Raw genomic sequence first — 14,897 nt, 5'->3', positions numbered from 1 at the left:
GTTGGGTAATTGACAGTTTAATTCCAGCTTCACTTTAAAAATTAACAAAAACCAAAAACAAAAAAAATCATACTCTTAACAAAAGTCAACATTTTGATGGAGTGCCTTAGCAGGGGAGAGGAAAGGGGGTTTGAATTAATCACATTTGTGAATGGGCCTGTTAGGTAAAAATTGCCAATTGATGTACATGTATATAGCTGCATAATGATTCATGAATGTTAAAAAAAAAACCCCAATAATTTGCCTGTTATGTTTCTTTTTGGATATATTTTGAGCTATTTGTTGTTTTTCATATTTTCATTCCATCAGTATATACTGGAGTGTTGACCTATTTTTATCATATTTATCATATACACTTGTATTTAACGACATCATAATGTAGTATTCATATAGATTGTATATTTTCATTGTTTTTTAGGATGTACATTTATGTAACTGTCAGGCCAATATAGCTGAATATAATACATTACGTGAATACGTTCTGATGCAGTACGAATTCTGATGTGTTCTGATACAGCTTCCAGAGAAATATAAGTTCTGTTCTAATACAATCAATAAGAATCTATGCTATTTTCCCATACAGCTTTCAGGTCGATATGTTCTTATGCAATACCCATACAAATAAATATGTTTTTAGTATTATTTATGCAAATATGCTCAGATATAACAGTAAATTATATGATCTGATATAATATTGAGGATGATATAATTTATGTTCTTTACAATACCTAGGCTAATATTTTCGGATAAAACACCTAGGCCGATATTTTCTGATAAAATAAGCAAGCTGATATGTTCTAATAACATACCTGGGCCATTATGTTTTAATAAAATACCAGGGCCAATATGTTCTAATGAAATACCAGGGCCAATATGATCTAATAAAATATCAGAGCCAGTATGTCCTGATATAATGCTCAAGCCAGTGTCCTGTAATTACAATATCTAGGGTGATGCTGAACGATCTGATACAATTCCCAGGCCAATATGTTCCAATACAGTGCCCAGGCAGTTATCTGATGAAATACCCAGGCTGATATGGTCTGATAACATTATACTGGTATATTATGTATGTTTAAACACATCATGAAGGTGATGTTTTGTTAATGAATTGTTTTAGTATAAAAAATTTGATATGGCACTATTGTTTTAATATATTCATATGTTAATTTTATATTTGTTCAATGGAATATTAGTCGGAAAGAATTAACCTATTTGTCATTCATCCATTCAATCATTCCAAACAGTATAAATAAAAATCAACATTCAGTGTTTAGAATTGTGTATCTGCGGGGCAGGAACACTTATGTGTTCTCTAGTTTTTCATCCTCACTCCCGCTGACAATAAGCGCATGTTGAAGAGAATTTAATAACCACAATTGGTCACTGTTTTCACATTCATAAGTCTTAAAGGGATTTTTTTGTTTGTTAAATATTCAAAAAATATGTTTAGTAATTTTATTGATTGCAGTTATACAGTTTTCTGTCTATCATACTACATGTATATCCTCTGAATTAACTTCATCACAGAAAAATAAAAAAGCGAAATACTGGTAGTGGATTACTGTCATTTCAATAATGAAAGCACATAAATGATGCACGTTTTGCAGGGGTTGGGTTTCGGGGGTTGAATCCCTCCCCCCGCTGAAAGCAATTTTTCTTGTTATTTTACATTTCTTGACACGCCCCACCATAAATTTAGCACACCACAGTCGACCCCCCCCATCCCCCATCAATCACCCCCCCACCCCACCCCACACCCCGCTAAAATTCCTGCACACGGGCCTGCATTACTAGTTCTCGGACCCAATTCATCAAACTCTCCCAACTTTACAATCTCACAGTGCAATGATGAATAATGTTCTGACGTTGCTTAAGAGAGCGTTGTGAACGAGGCCTCTGCTTGTCAGTCCTCGATGTAAGACGTCCTAAATTTAAAGGCGCAGACCCTAGTTTCAGCCTATGGAAATGGACACTAACTTTGGGTAATCTACGAAACTGTAAAACATCTGTGACGCTTAAATGGGGAAATGCCGTCAAAAATACGTTGTTGAGGTTGGCTTGCGTTTTTAGAATAATGAAACACGTATTTCCGGGTATTACACAAACCAGAATGAACAGAAACACATTGGATGTACGTAAATGGGTATTCTAAACAATCCAATGGAAGAAACTTATAATTTAAATTATTAAAACCGGCTGTAATAGTGAAAAATATGTTGTAGTGTTTAAAAACTAAGATCAAACGGCTGTAATAATAAAAAAAATACGTCATAGTGTTTAAAAACTAGGGTCTGTCGCTTTAAAGGATTGCACAGAAAATTGGTAAGCCAAAAGTAAAGTTGACTGAGCGCCAGACGAAGGTAAAACACTCGTTCTTGCAACTTATGGAGGCCTGTGTGAGTTCGTTTGTTTACAGCAGTTTTGTTCTTAAACCTTTGTGTTAAACGCTTCACCATTGGTCATACCTCCATGTGTATATGTTTGTAAACCATTACGTGCAATACAGTCCACGTGGACCCATGTGGTGGGGGAATTTGATAAACTTTATATGCAATAAAACATTATATTGGTACTGTCGTCAGTGTTCGTTTCTTGTACATTTACTTTATACACACATTCATTTTGTGTGGATGGTTTTTGTTGCGTTTGTTTTATGTTGTGTGTGTATATTTATGTGTCTGGTGGTGCTCGAAGCATGGATTGGGGGTCGGGGAATGGAGAAATCATAAACGACACATTACCCAATGCAATTTCTTGCTTTCTACAAAAAAAAATGTATCATGGCAAATGTTGGTAAATGCCAACATTCTAAATACGTAAAGCTGACATGTACTTTAATTGACAAATATAAGTCAAAATAAAATCGGATCTAAATCCAGGAACGGACATGCCAATACCCCCCCCCCCCCCCGTTGCGGTCGCCCATGATGGGATTGGGTTTATGTGTGATATAGATGAAATAAATAGTATGTGGGGAAATATAGGGATGTGTGGATTAACATGAGCGAGGGTGGGAAGGAGGGCGGGTATATCTGGCATAAAGAGTAGATTCTGCTTACTGGAAGAAAAGTGGAATTTCGTTTAAAATAAAATAAAACGTTTGGAACATTCCTCTCTCTCCCCCCCCCCCCCAAACAAAAACAAACAACCTAACATTTGGCGCCCTGTACATTAATTTTGCTCTGATTTTGTATAGGGATCATATGATGCTTGTTGGAGGGCGAGATGTAACCCATTGGTAAAGCGTTCGCTTGATGCGCGGTTGGTTTGGGATCGATCCCCGTCAGTGGGACCATTGGGCTATTTCTCACTGCAGCCAGTGCACCACGACTGGTACATCAAATCCCTTGGTATGTGCTATCCTGTCTGGGATGGTGCATATAAAAGATTCCTTGCTGCTAATTGAAAAGAGTAGCCCATGAAGTGGTGACAGCGGGTTTCCTTCCTCAATATACGTGTGGTCCTTAACCTATGTCTGACGCCATATAACCGTAAGTAAAATGTGTTGGGTGCGTCGTTAAATAAAACATGTCTTTCCTTCCTGGTGCGTCTTGGGGCAGGATTTAGCTCAGTCGGTTGAGCGCTCGCCTAAGGTGGTTGCGTCGCAGGATCGAACCACCTCAGTGGATCCATTCAGCTGATTAGGGGTTTTCTCGTTCCTATCAGTGCACCACAACTGGACAATGGCTGTGGTATGTGCTTTCCTGTCTGTGGGAAAGTGCATATAAAAGATCCCTTGCTGCATTTGGAAAAATGTAGCGGGTTTCCTCTGATGACTGTGTCAGAATTACCAAATGTTTGATATCCAATAGCTGATGATTAATTAATCAATGTTCTCCAGTGGTGTCGTTAAAAAAACCTAAACAATGGCGTACATAACAAGTATGTGGTAGGCCTACATAGGCATACTAGGCTATTCAATCTGTGGAATATTGTATGTAAAATACCTTACTGTTAATCGAAAAGAATAGGCCTACCGTATCCAATGGAGTGGGGGCAGCGTGTTTCCTCTCTAATTAATTTTTTTGTCTTTGTGTTACTTAATATATGTCCGAAGCCGTATAAAAACGTATTTCTTTCTATTGAAGGCTGATCCTTCGCGGTCGATCTAGGATCGATCCCCATTGGTGCATGCATTGGCCTATTAGGTTATTTCTAGTTCTAGCCAGTGCACCACGACTGGCTTATTAAAATCCGCGGTATGTGCTATCCTGTCTGTGGGATGGTACATATAAAACGTTTATTAAAGTTTCAACTCGTGAAAATTAACACTAAGTTTGGTTAATCTATACAAACCTGTAACACATTTGGATAAAGTTATAATTGAATGAAACATGGGTCTTTGACTTTGAAATGGTGAAATACCCTGTAAAATGGACTAAAACTCGACTCCAAAACTATTACTTTTCAGACGCACGTGTGCGTTTTTAAAAATATGAGACATGCATTTTGTGATATTAAAAACACCAGGATGACCAAAAGCACTTCGAATGTACCGAAAATGATAATATAAACAATAAAATCTAAGTAAAGTATGATTTAAGTCATCAAAAACGGTTATAATAGTAAAACATATGCGTTAGTGTTTAAAAACTAGGGTATGTCCCTTTAAAAGATCACTTACTATATAGCCTACTAATGGAAAAATGTTGCGGGTTTCCTCTGTATGTCAAAGTTATCAAATGTTTGATATCCAGTAGCCTATGGTTAATAAGCCAATGTGTTCTAGTGGTGTCATTATGCAAAACAAAGTTTAACTTTAACGTTTATCATTAGGGGTGCCAGTGGGGTGGCGGGTGAGGAAAATAGATGGTGAGAAGAAGAAACTAAAGAAGTCTCGATTTTACTAGACCTCTTTATTCAAGGTTGTTTCTGTAACTGGCTACCTGGTGGTTTGAATTACATATACTGCGAGGGGTTTTCCCCATAATAATCTATCGCGTAGCAAATAGAAGAATCTGTTATGAAGAATTGATACAAGGTCAGAAAATGGCATTTACAAACGAAGATTATCTACCAAGTTACGAAGAATTGACAGTGCCGGAAATCCAACTAACATCGTCAGTTCTTCGAGCAGGTGCACACCAGTTTGGAAAATATTGTGATAATGTTTGCAAGGTAACTGTTTCGTCTTAACAGATCAGTAAACTTGGACTAGGGTGAAGATCTTGACCGACTGACTCTGAGTGTATCACTTTATCATGTTTATGATTATCATGTTTATGTCATAATAGTCATTGTTGAACTAAATGTTGAAAAGCAAATAATTTTTTTTTAATACCATTGATATATATATATATATATATATATATATATATATATATATATATATATATATCGATATTTATATATATGCATAATATGGTTACGTATTCGTGTTTTTGTCGTTAGGTGAAAGCAGTAACGCGCATGTGTGGTTTGTTATTTTCCATTTTTAACATCACTATATGAAAAAATATATGTTTCTTAACTATGCACAGTTGACGAACACTTAGTTCAATATTTTTATAAAAGGAAACATTAAATTTGTCAAGCCTTCTGGTCCGGTCCGCATTTTATCAACACACATCACTAACATTTGATTTCAATACTGATAGGCATTATGTTTATACCAGTGAATAGTTTGTAAAATATAATTTTTTAATGGATTGATTCATAATTAACACAATTTATACACTCAATTATTTACAATTGTTATGAATGGATTATGAATACTATTCACTACAATAGAGGCATTAAAATGTAGCATACCTTTTGCAGATCAACTATAATAATTGAAAACAAATTCTAACAGCAGGGGTCTTAAAAATTAAAAGCTTTGGCCTTGTTAATCTGGCATGAGCTCAGAATAAAGGGAGTACATGTGTTTCCTCCAGTTATTTAAACATCAAATGTTAATTAATCCCTTAATTGGTATTGTCAACTACACAACAGTGACACTGGAGCATGTGCACATGTAATTAGCTCTGCGTACGCAATCACGTTATCGGCTGAGTGGGTATCCAAAGTATAAGTAATGCAGTAATGATTGACGTTGGTGTGACCATCCAGTTTTCTGAGGTAAAATTTGCATTACAGCTACCATCCAAATCATCTGTTCACTTGACTTGGTACTCGAATGGCTAGGAATACAGCACAAATGTGCGCATTCATGGAGGAAGAGCCGTATCCCCAGTGTATCAATTAATGGGAATGGCTGTCTTACTATTTGCCATTATTTCAGGCTACGTAGGGGGTGGGGGGGAGTTGTTGCCCTCCTGGTTACATAACTAACATGGGAACAAAACACTGGTGCACATGAAACAAACAGTAACATTCCTTTCTTTTCAGTAGGCCTATTAATGAAGATACAGTTTTTAACAACGACACATAAATCTGTCAAGCATTGTGTCTCAAATACATATTTAAGTATTCTTGCAGTTTGTCGAGTTGGTTCGTATTTTGCTAAAAGTAGTTTTTAAAATACATGATACATACAAAAGCACAATCTGTTCGCTTATAGGTTACCCAACTTTAACTTGAAGTGAACTGCCATTCGGTGATGTGATGAACCGTTACATTAAAAGTTACAACCTTCAGGATCATCAGAACTTTATTCACTATTCAGACATAATTTTTGTAAGCCCCCCCCCCCCCCCCACCTACACCCAAAAAAAAGAGTTTGGTCTCTGGTTCCAGAATTGATGCAGCAATGCAGCTTTTTAACATTTTAAAATTTAATTAATTTTTTTTAAAGCATGGATTGCACAGAAAAGGTGGATATATTTCATACTGAAATAAGGGGCATATTTAAATTGAACTCAGAATGCACGTCCTAGTTCATTCAGTTTTACGTCATAGCAAGAAAAAGCCCGGCAAAAATCGACATCACATCGCAGGAAATTGAAAAACCCAAAGATGTTGATGCATGAGAGTCAAAATCGACGCACCCGTTGACCAGAGATCAGAAATTTATTTTGTTTGGCCTAACCTAACAATTGGTTTTGTTGACAGCAGAGCAGACGACAAAAAATTAAATTAACCGGAAATAAGATTTGGGCTGCTTATGGTAAATACAAATGAGACTCTATAAAGTCGACTCTAAATAGTTTTATAAGCACAGGTACAATCTCAAACTCAATAGAGTCTAGACTCTAGTATGAGACTGGAGTCCAGACTCTAATAGAGTTTGAGATTCTAAAAGTTTTATAAGCACGGGGCCTGGTTATTTGAGACTCCTATACATGTATGTTTTTTTAAATTTTAATTGTTATTTAATATGCTTTGTAAATGTATTTAAAAAAAATCTTTTCAGGAATTTATGTTGTGTCGCAAGGAAGAAGGAGACCCACGGAAATGTTTGAATGAAGGGAAAGAAGTGACGCGCTGCGCATTCGACTTCTTTGGCAAAGTGAAGAACTCTTGCTACGAGGAATTCACAAATTACTGGCAGTGTGTGGACAAATCGGGCCGTGAAATGTACCTCAAACCGTGAGTACATATTTTGCGTTTTTGTTTTTTGTTAAGAAACATTTTGTTCAGAGCCGTATCTTGTCTTAATTTACTATACAAGTTTGAGAAAGCACTACATAGTTCTAAAATATGTTTAATAATAATTGCTAATATATTTTAACTAATTTAAAATTTTTAACTGTCACCAATCAAAATTATAAAAACAGGGCTAGCTATGGGGTGAGCAAAACATTTCACCAAATTGTTTATTAAACTTCAAAAATTGCAGAAATCAACAGATATTATTTTTTAAATGTCAATTATTACCTGAAATTATTTCGCCAAATTAAAATAAAATTCGCCAACTGCTTTCAAAATTCGCAATTGGCGACTGCCAGAGCTAGCCCTGAAAAATAAAATATTTGCTCTTTAGTGTTGTATGTATGCTTCAAAATAATATTTACTAGAGGCAGGACATTTTTGTTAAGGGGCGTGGGCTTGGTGACAAAATGTATTTTAAGAAAACATTTAATATCAAAGAAATCTTTTATTTAACGACACACTCAACACTTTTTATTTACGGTTATATGGCGTCAGACATATGGTTAAGGACCACACAGATATTGAGAGAGGAAACCCGCTGTCGCCACTTCATTGGCTACTCTTTTCGATTAACACCCAGGAATCTTTTATATGCACCATCCCACAGACAGGGTAGTACATACCACAGCATTTGATATACCAGTCGTGGTGCACTGGCTGGAATGAGAAATAGCCCAATGGGCCCACCGACAGGGATCGATCCCAGACCGATTGCGTATCGAGCGAGCACATTACCACTGGGCTACGTCCCGCCCGGCATTTAATATCGGACTGAAATACTGTGGTTTTACATATTTTGGCATGGTGATTTGTTCATGCTGGTTTTCATGTGGAGTTATTGCCCCCAAATTGTGATCACCCAGCACATTCTACTTCAAAATGGCAACACCCACTGTCGTAGTTCCGATGTTAGAAATGTAATAATTTTGATGTTTTGTATACTCGTGACATTGAAGTACCAGGGGCTGGGCTGGACTGGACGTAGCTCAGTGGTAAAGTGCTCTCTTGATGTGCGGTCGGTTTGGAATCGATCCTCGTCGGTGGGCCCATTGAGCTATTTCTCATCCAGCCAGTGCACCATGACTGGTATATCAAAGGCCGTGGTATGTGCTGTCCTGTCTGTGGGATGGTGTATATACATGTAAAAGATCCCTTGCTACTAATGGAAAAATGTAGCAGGTTTCCTCTCTAAGACTATTTGTCAAAATTACCAAATGTTTGACATCAAACAGCCGATGATTAACAAATCAATGTGCTCTAGTGGTGTCATTAAACAAAAGAAACTTTTAGTTTTTTGAAGTACAAGATTTTATATCTTGACCACGGAATTTATGGAATTTACAGTTCGAGTTTTAAAAAATAAAATATTCAGATCTGACCAGTAAACAGAACTGTACCTGTATCTTAAATAATGGACATGGGGGTGGTAGTAAACAAAAGAATTGGGGCACGGTTATATGTAATTATCTACAGCTTCTTGAGATATAATTCATATAAATGCAGAGCTGCGACAAATTCTGATTAAGGCTGTCTTTCCGTTAACACGATTTAGCACGTGTTTATGAATGCGATGCAAACCATTTACATGGTATACAATTCTGCAGGTGAAAAAAAAGTTGTATGGATGAGCGAGTTTTTCAGCGCTGTGAAGTCACAATGTAAAAATTTACTTTCGGCTTCAGTAAATGCAGCTATGGACTTGCACATTTCCGCTCGTGGAAATGCACGCGATAACACACGCATGGAATAACGTTAATGGGAAGCGCGCCTCACACAAAACTCAGTTAATATTTTCCATATTTAAAAAAACCGTGACATATTTATTTATCATCCATTAAAGGTTTTTGTAGGAGATATCGCTGGCACTATATATTTGCGATATCTCCTGCGATATTTTCCTTGGAGGTATCGCTTCTTTTTGTTATGTCACCGTGTATGTTTCAGTGCTAAACCTATCATTAGTGACATCACGCCACTGTTGTTCTGCTAGTTAAGGGGAGTATACAGCTGCCAAATATAGTGACATTCAACCCACATTAATACCGATAACACACGCATGGAATAACGTTAATGGGAAGCGCGCCTCACACAAAACTCAGTTAATATTTTCCATATTTAAAAAAACCGTGACATATTTATTTATCATCCATTAAAGGTTTTTGTAGGAGATATCGCTGGCACTATATATTTGCGATATCTCCTGCGATATTTTCCTTGGAGGTATCGCTTCTTTTTGTTATGTCACCGTGTATGTTTCAGTGCTAAACCTATCATTAGTGACATCACGCCACTGTTGTTCTGCTAGTTAAGGGGAGTATACAGCTGCCAAATATAGTGACATTCAACCCACATTAATACCGACATTGTTTACAATTGTCGCAAATGAAAAGAATGATAATGGATGATAAAAAGAATACACCCATCATGTCTTGTGATATCACAATTTATCAGCACTCGTTGATAAAAGTATAAAAATCCTCGGCAAGCCTCGGATTTCATACTTTTATCAACTCGTGCTGATAAATTATGATATCACAAGACACTTGGGGAGTATCGTCTATTTCTTACATTTCCTTACGTCTTCATTGTTTTCAATTTACAGGTGTCGGAAACCCCAGCTCGTGTTTGACAACTGTATTAGAGAGAGTCTCGGGCAGGAGCGACCGGGATTAGGATATTTCAGCAAAGTACGAACCCACGACACCAACAGGCCGAAACCCAAACTCCCAGAACACAAACTGCCCCCGCGACTCCCAGAAGTACCCCCCTTGCCCGATGAGATCGACCCCCAGTCCAAATATATGGGCAGTCAAGGCATATAGTGCTACTTGTAAATGGACTCTTTTTGTTTTGTTAGATTTTGAATGAACTGCATTAGAATACGAAAACATTTCTGACAGACTACAAATATTTATATCGGTTTGGATTTGAAATTAAATGTGTATGCAAATGATACGGGTTTAGTTGTTTTTAAAGTACATTAACAAATTTTCTGTGGTTACACGATAAAATGCAGAATGTCACATTATTATAAAACATAATATTTAATTAGAAAATTTAACATCCCTTATATATACACCTCATCATAAATATCGCACCACCCAATTTGGTTCACTAAGTAAAACTGGATCTTCAGCCTCATAAAAATGGTGCTTAGAAAAGCACATTAAACTGTTTATATGGCCTCATGTGAGCGTTCAGTCAGAAAATTTACAACACAAGACCGAATTTGAGCACTAAATGAGGGTTTAATTGTAGCAAAGTAAAGTTCACTAAAATCACCGTAAAATACGGTGAAATAAGTATGGCTGCCGGGGTCGTAACGACACACAACACAGTTCACATTTCATTAATGTCAAACACACTAGTAAGGTCCACAATGACTGGCTAACTCAGTATCTGGTGTAACCGCCTCGCACTTGGATAACATGTTCTACACGCCTTCTCATGCTTGTCACCAGACGTCTGATGCTCTGTTGAGGGATCTGCTGCCACTCATCATGCAATGCATGGGTCAATTCCTGAAGGTTCTGAACTGGAGGATCCCTTGCTCTCACCCTACGTCCCAAAATGTCCCACAAATGCTCAATAGGATTTAGGTCTGGACTTCTGGCAGGCCATGGTAGTGTCTCAATGGCGTTGTGTTGGAGATGCTGAACAACAGCTCGAGCACGATGTGGTCTGGCATTATCGTCCATGAAGACTGGACGTGTGGCGAGAGCATGGTTATCGAAATGAGGCACAACAGCACCGTCCAGGATCAAGTTCTAGTACATCTGTCCATTCAGTGTTCCGGGAACTGTGATGAGGTCAAGTTTACAATCATAGGAACAACACCCCCACACCATGACGGATCCACCCCCAAATGGAACCTCAGCTTGAATGTTCCTCTGATCATATGCTGTGCCTCTCTGCCTCCAAACTCGTGCCCTCCTGTCTGTATGATGCAGCAAAAATCTGCTTTCATCGGACCAGTGGATCCTTCTCCATGTCCTCAGGTTCCAGCGATTACGTGCTTGGCACCAGGCTAAACGGGCATGGCGGTGCTGATTTGTGAGGAGTGGACGTCTGATTGGTCGTCTTGCTCTCAATCCTGCAGAATTTAGGCGTCGTCTGATGGTGCTGATGTACACTCTGTTGTTTGGATGCCATCCATGTCGCAGCTGTGTACAAGTAGACTTTGGGCTTCGTCTGGCTTGGCGTACGAGAGCACGGTCTTCCCTGTCATTGGTTTTTCTGGGACGTCCAGACCTCGGTGCATCCTTCACTTCACCGGAAGCAGTATGTTTACGTATTAGCCTGCTGATGACAGTGTGATTAATGTTCAATTGTGTTCCAATAGCACGACATGACATACCAGTCTGGTGCATACCAATAATTCGCCATCTTTGGTTCAGAGGCACTGGACGCTTGGGCATTTCACTGGTTGGTCAAAATAAAGCTTAATTTATGCCTAAAATCAAATTTTAGCTGTGTCTGCCAACATAACATACACCAAAAGAGGCTATGTGCATACTGCATTGTTAGCAAACCGACCCCCGGATCAATCATGCTCGACTGAGCATGCACGTGCAGCTCGGAACAGGGTGTGTTTGTGATATTATGTTCACAGATGTTGTAGTATATTAAATATATACTTGTAGTTTAAAAAACCGAAACTTATATTTTCTAATTTTACTTTTGAAAATGTGTGGTGCGATATTTATGACGAGGTGTATATATAGATAAAGAGTAAATTGTTGACTCCACCTACGAAACACAAATTATTTCTCCATAGAATCACTGCACTATATTACACAATTTGTAATGGTATTCTTCCTACTTTACTCTGTAGGACGATACATCCTTTGTACTTTGTAGGACGATACATCCTTCATACTTTGTAGGACAGCCACTTCCCAGGATGATAGATCCTTCCTACTGTGTAGGACTGCCACCCTAGGATACACCCTTCATATTGTGTAGGACTGCCACCCTAGGATACACTTCCTACTTTATAAGACTGTCACTCCACAGGATATATCCTTCCTACTTTGTAGGACTGCCGATATAGCCTTCCTACTTTGTAGGACTGCCGCTCCCCTTGATATAGCCTTCCTACTTTGTAGGACTGCCGCTCCCCTTGATATAGCCTTCCTACTTTGTAGGACTGCCGCTCCCCTTGATATAGCCTTCCTACTTTGTAGGACTGCCGCTCCCCTTGATATAGCCTTCCTACTTTGTAGGACTGCCACTCCCCTTGATATAGCCTTCCTACTTTGTAGGACTGCTATATAGCCTTCCTTTGTAGGACTTCCCCTTGATATAGTACTTTGTAGGACTGCCGCTCCCCTTGATATAGCCTTCCTACTTTGTAGGACTGTCACTCCCCAGGATATATCCTTCCTATCCTTCCTACTTTGTAGTAGGATATATCTCCTACTTTGTAGGACTGCCACTCACTCCCCAGGATATAGCCTTCATACTTTGTAGGACTGTCACTCCCCAGGATATAGCCTTCATACTTTGTAGGACTGTCACTCCCCAGGATATAGCCTTCATACTTTGTAGGACTGTCACTCCCCACTTCCTACTTTGTAGGACTGTCACTCCCCAGGATATATCCTTCCTACTTTGTAGGACTCTCCCCAGGATATAGCCTTCATACTTTGTAGGACTGTCACTCCCCAGGATATATCCTTCATACTTTGTAGGACTGTCACTCCCCAGGATATATTCTTCCTACTTTGTAGGACTCTCCCCAGGATATATTCTTCATACTTTGTAGGACTGTCACTCCCCTTGATATATTCTTCATACTTTGTAGGACTGTCACTCCCCAGGATATATCCTTCATATTTTGTAGGACTGTCACTCCCCAGGATATATCCTTCATATTTTGTAGGACTGTCACTCCCCAGGATATATCCTTCATATTTTGTAGGACTGTCACTCCCCAGGATATATCCTTCATACTTTGTAGGACTGTCACTCCCCAGGATATATTCTTCCTACTTTGTAGGACTCTCCCCAGGATATATTCTTCATACTTTGTAGGACTGTCACTCCCCTTGATATATTCTTCATACTTTGTAGGACTGTCACTCCCAGGATATATTCTTCATACTTTGTAGGACTGTCACTCCCCAGGATATATTCTTCATACTTTGTAGGACTGTCACTCCACAGGATATATCCTTCATATTTGGTAGGACTGTCACTCCCCAGGATATATCCTTCATATTTTGTAGGACTGTCACTCCCCAGGATATATCCTTCATATTTGGTAGGACTGTCACTCCCCAGGATATATCCTTCATATTTTGTAGGACTGTCACTCCCCAGGATATATCCTTCATATTTGTAGGACTGTCACTCCCCAGGATATATTCTTCATACTTTGTAGGACTGTCACTCCCAGGATATATTCTTCATACTTTGTAGGACTGTCACTCCCCAGGATATATTCTTCATACTTTGTAGGACTGTCACTCCCCAGGATATATCCTTCATATTTGGTAGGACTGTCACTCCCCAGGATATATCCTTCATATTTTGTAGGACTGTCACTCCCCAGGATATATCCTTCATATTTGGTAGGACTGTCACTCCCCAGGATATATCCTTCATATTTTGTAGGACTGTCACTCCCCAGGATATATCCTTCATATTTGGTAGGACTGTCACTCCCCAGGATATATCCTTCATATTTGGTAGGACTGTCACTCCCCAGGATATATCCTTCATATTTGTAGGACTGTCACTCCCCAGGATATATCCTTCATATTTGGTAGGACTGTCACTCCCCAGGATATATCCTTCATATTTGGTAGGACTGTCACTCCCCAGGATATATCCTTCATATTTTGTAGGACTGTCACTCCCCAGGATGATGTAAAGTGGGAATGGAAGGAAGGAAATGTTTTAATGACACACTCAACACATTTTATTTATGGTTATATGGCATCGGACAGATATTGAGATAGGAAACCCGTCGCCACTTCATGGGCTACTCTTTTCGATTAGCAGCAAGGGATCTTTTATATGCACCATCCCACAGACAGGATAGTACATATCACAGCCTTCGTTACACCAGTTGTGGAGCACTGGCTGGAATGAGAAATAGCACACCGACTGGAATCAATCTTAGATCGATCACATATCGGAGAGCTGTACACTGAGCTACGTCCACCCCCCCCCCCCCCCCCCAAAAAAAAAGAAGAAAAAAAGAGGAATTGTGAGTTGAAAGTGCATAGAAATGGGTAGTAAATTCTATTATTCACTGGATTGGTATTTAGTTCCGTTTCATTGGATGATGGGATCGATTCACCCGATTGGTATATCAAAGGCTGTAATATGTGCTGTCCTGTGCAGGAACGTGC

The 14,897-nt window shown here is 38.8% G+C and overlaps 1 protein-coding gene and 1 long non-coding RNA gene across 2 annotated transcripts in view; both read left to right on the top strand.

The window, feature by feature from the left end:
* Window positions 1-2,575, top strand: part of LOC121385228 — a 5,760-nt gene extending 3,185 nt beyond the window's left edge. Inside the window, exon 2 of the long non-coding RNA XR_005959512.1 lies at window positions 165-2,575. This is a non-coding gene — a long non-coding RNA (uncharacterized LOC121385228). The remainder of the gene's footprint in view (window positions 1-164) is intronic.
* Window positions 2,576-4,959: 2,384 nt separating this feature from the next.
* Window positions 4,960-10,489, top strand: LOC121385359 (NADH dehydrogenase [ubiquinone] 1 alpha subcomplex subunit 8-like). The gene is made up of 3 exons (XM_041516009.1): window positions 4,960-5,121; window positions 7,298-7,473; window positions 10,139-10,489. Exons 1-3 carry the CDS (start codon window positions 4,993-4,995, stop codon window positions 10,356-10,358), a joined length of 525 nt encoding a protein of 174 aa, XP_041371943.1. The 5' UTR covers window positions 4,960-4,992; the 3' UTR covers window positions 10,359-10,489.
* The last annotated feature ends 4,408 nt before the right edge of the window (window positions 10,490-14,897 follow it).

The sequence above is a fragment of the Gigantopelta aegis genome, chromosome 11, assembly GCF_016097555.1.
Source record: "Gigantopelta aegis isolate Gae_Host chromosome 11, Gae_host_genome, whole genome shotgun sequence".
Lineage (NCBI taxonomy): Eukaryota > Metazoa > Mollusca > Gastropoda > Neomphalida > Peltospiridae > Gigantopelta > Gigantopelta aegis.
This window is presented reverse-complemented; position numbering and strand designations above follow the sequence as displayed.

Coding starts and splice junctions, on each gene's coding strand:
- LOC121385359 (XM_041516009.1), top strand. CDS start 4,993: ATGGCATTTACAAACGAAGATTATCTACCAAGTTACGAAGAATTGACA. Junction 5,122..7,297: donor ATTGTGATAATGTTTGCAAG/GTAACTGTTTCG, acceptor AAATCTTTTCAG/GAATTTATGTTGTGTCGCAA. Junction 7,474..10,138: donor CGTGAAATGTACCTCAAACC/GTGAGTACATAT, acceptor TTCAATTTACAG/GTGTCGGAAACCCCAGCTCG.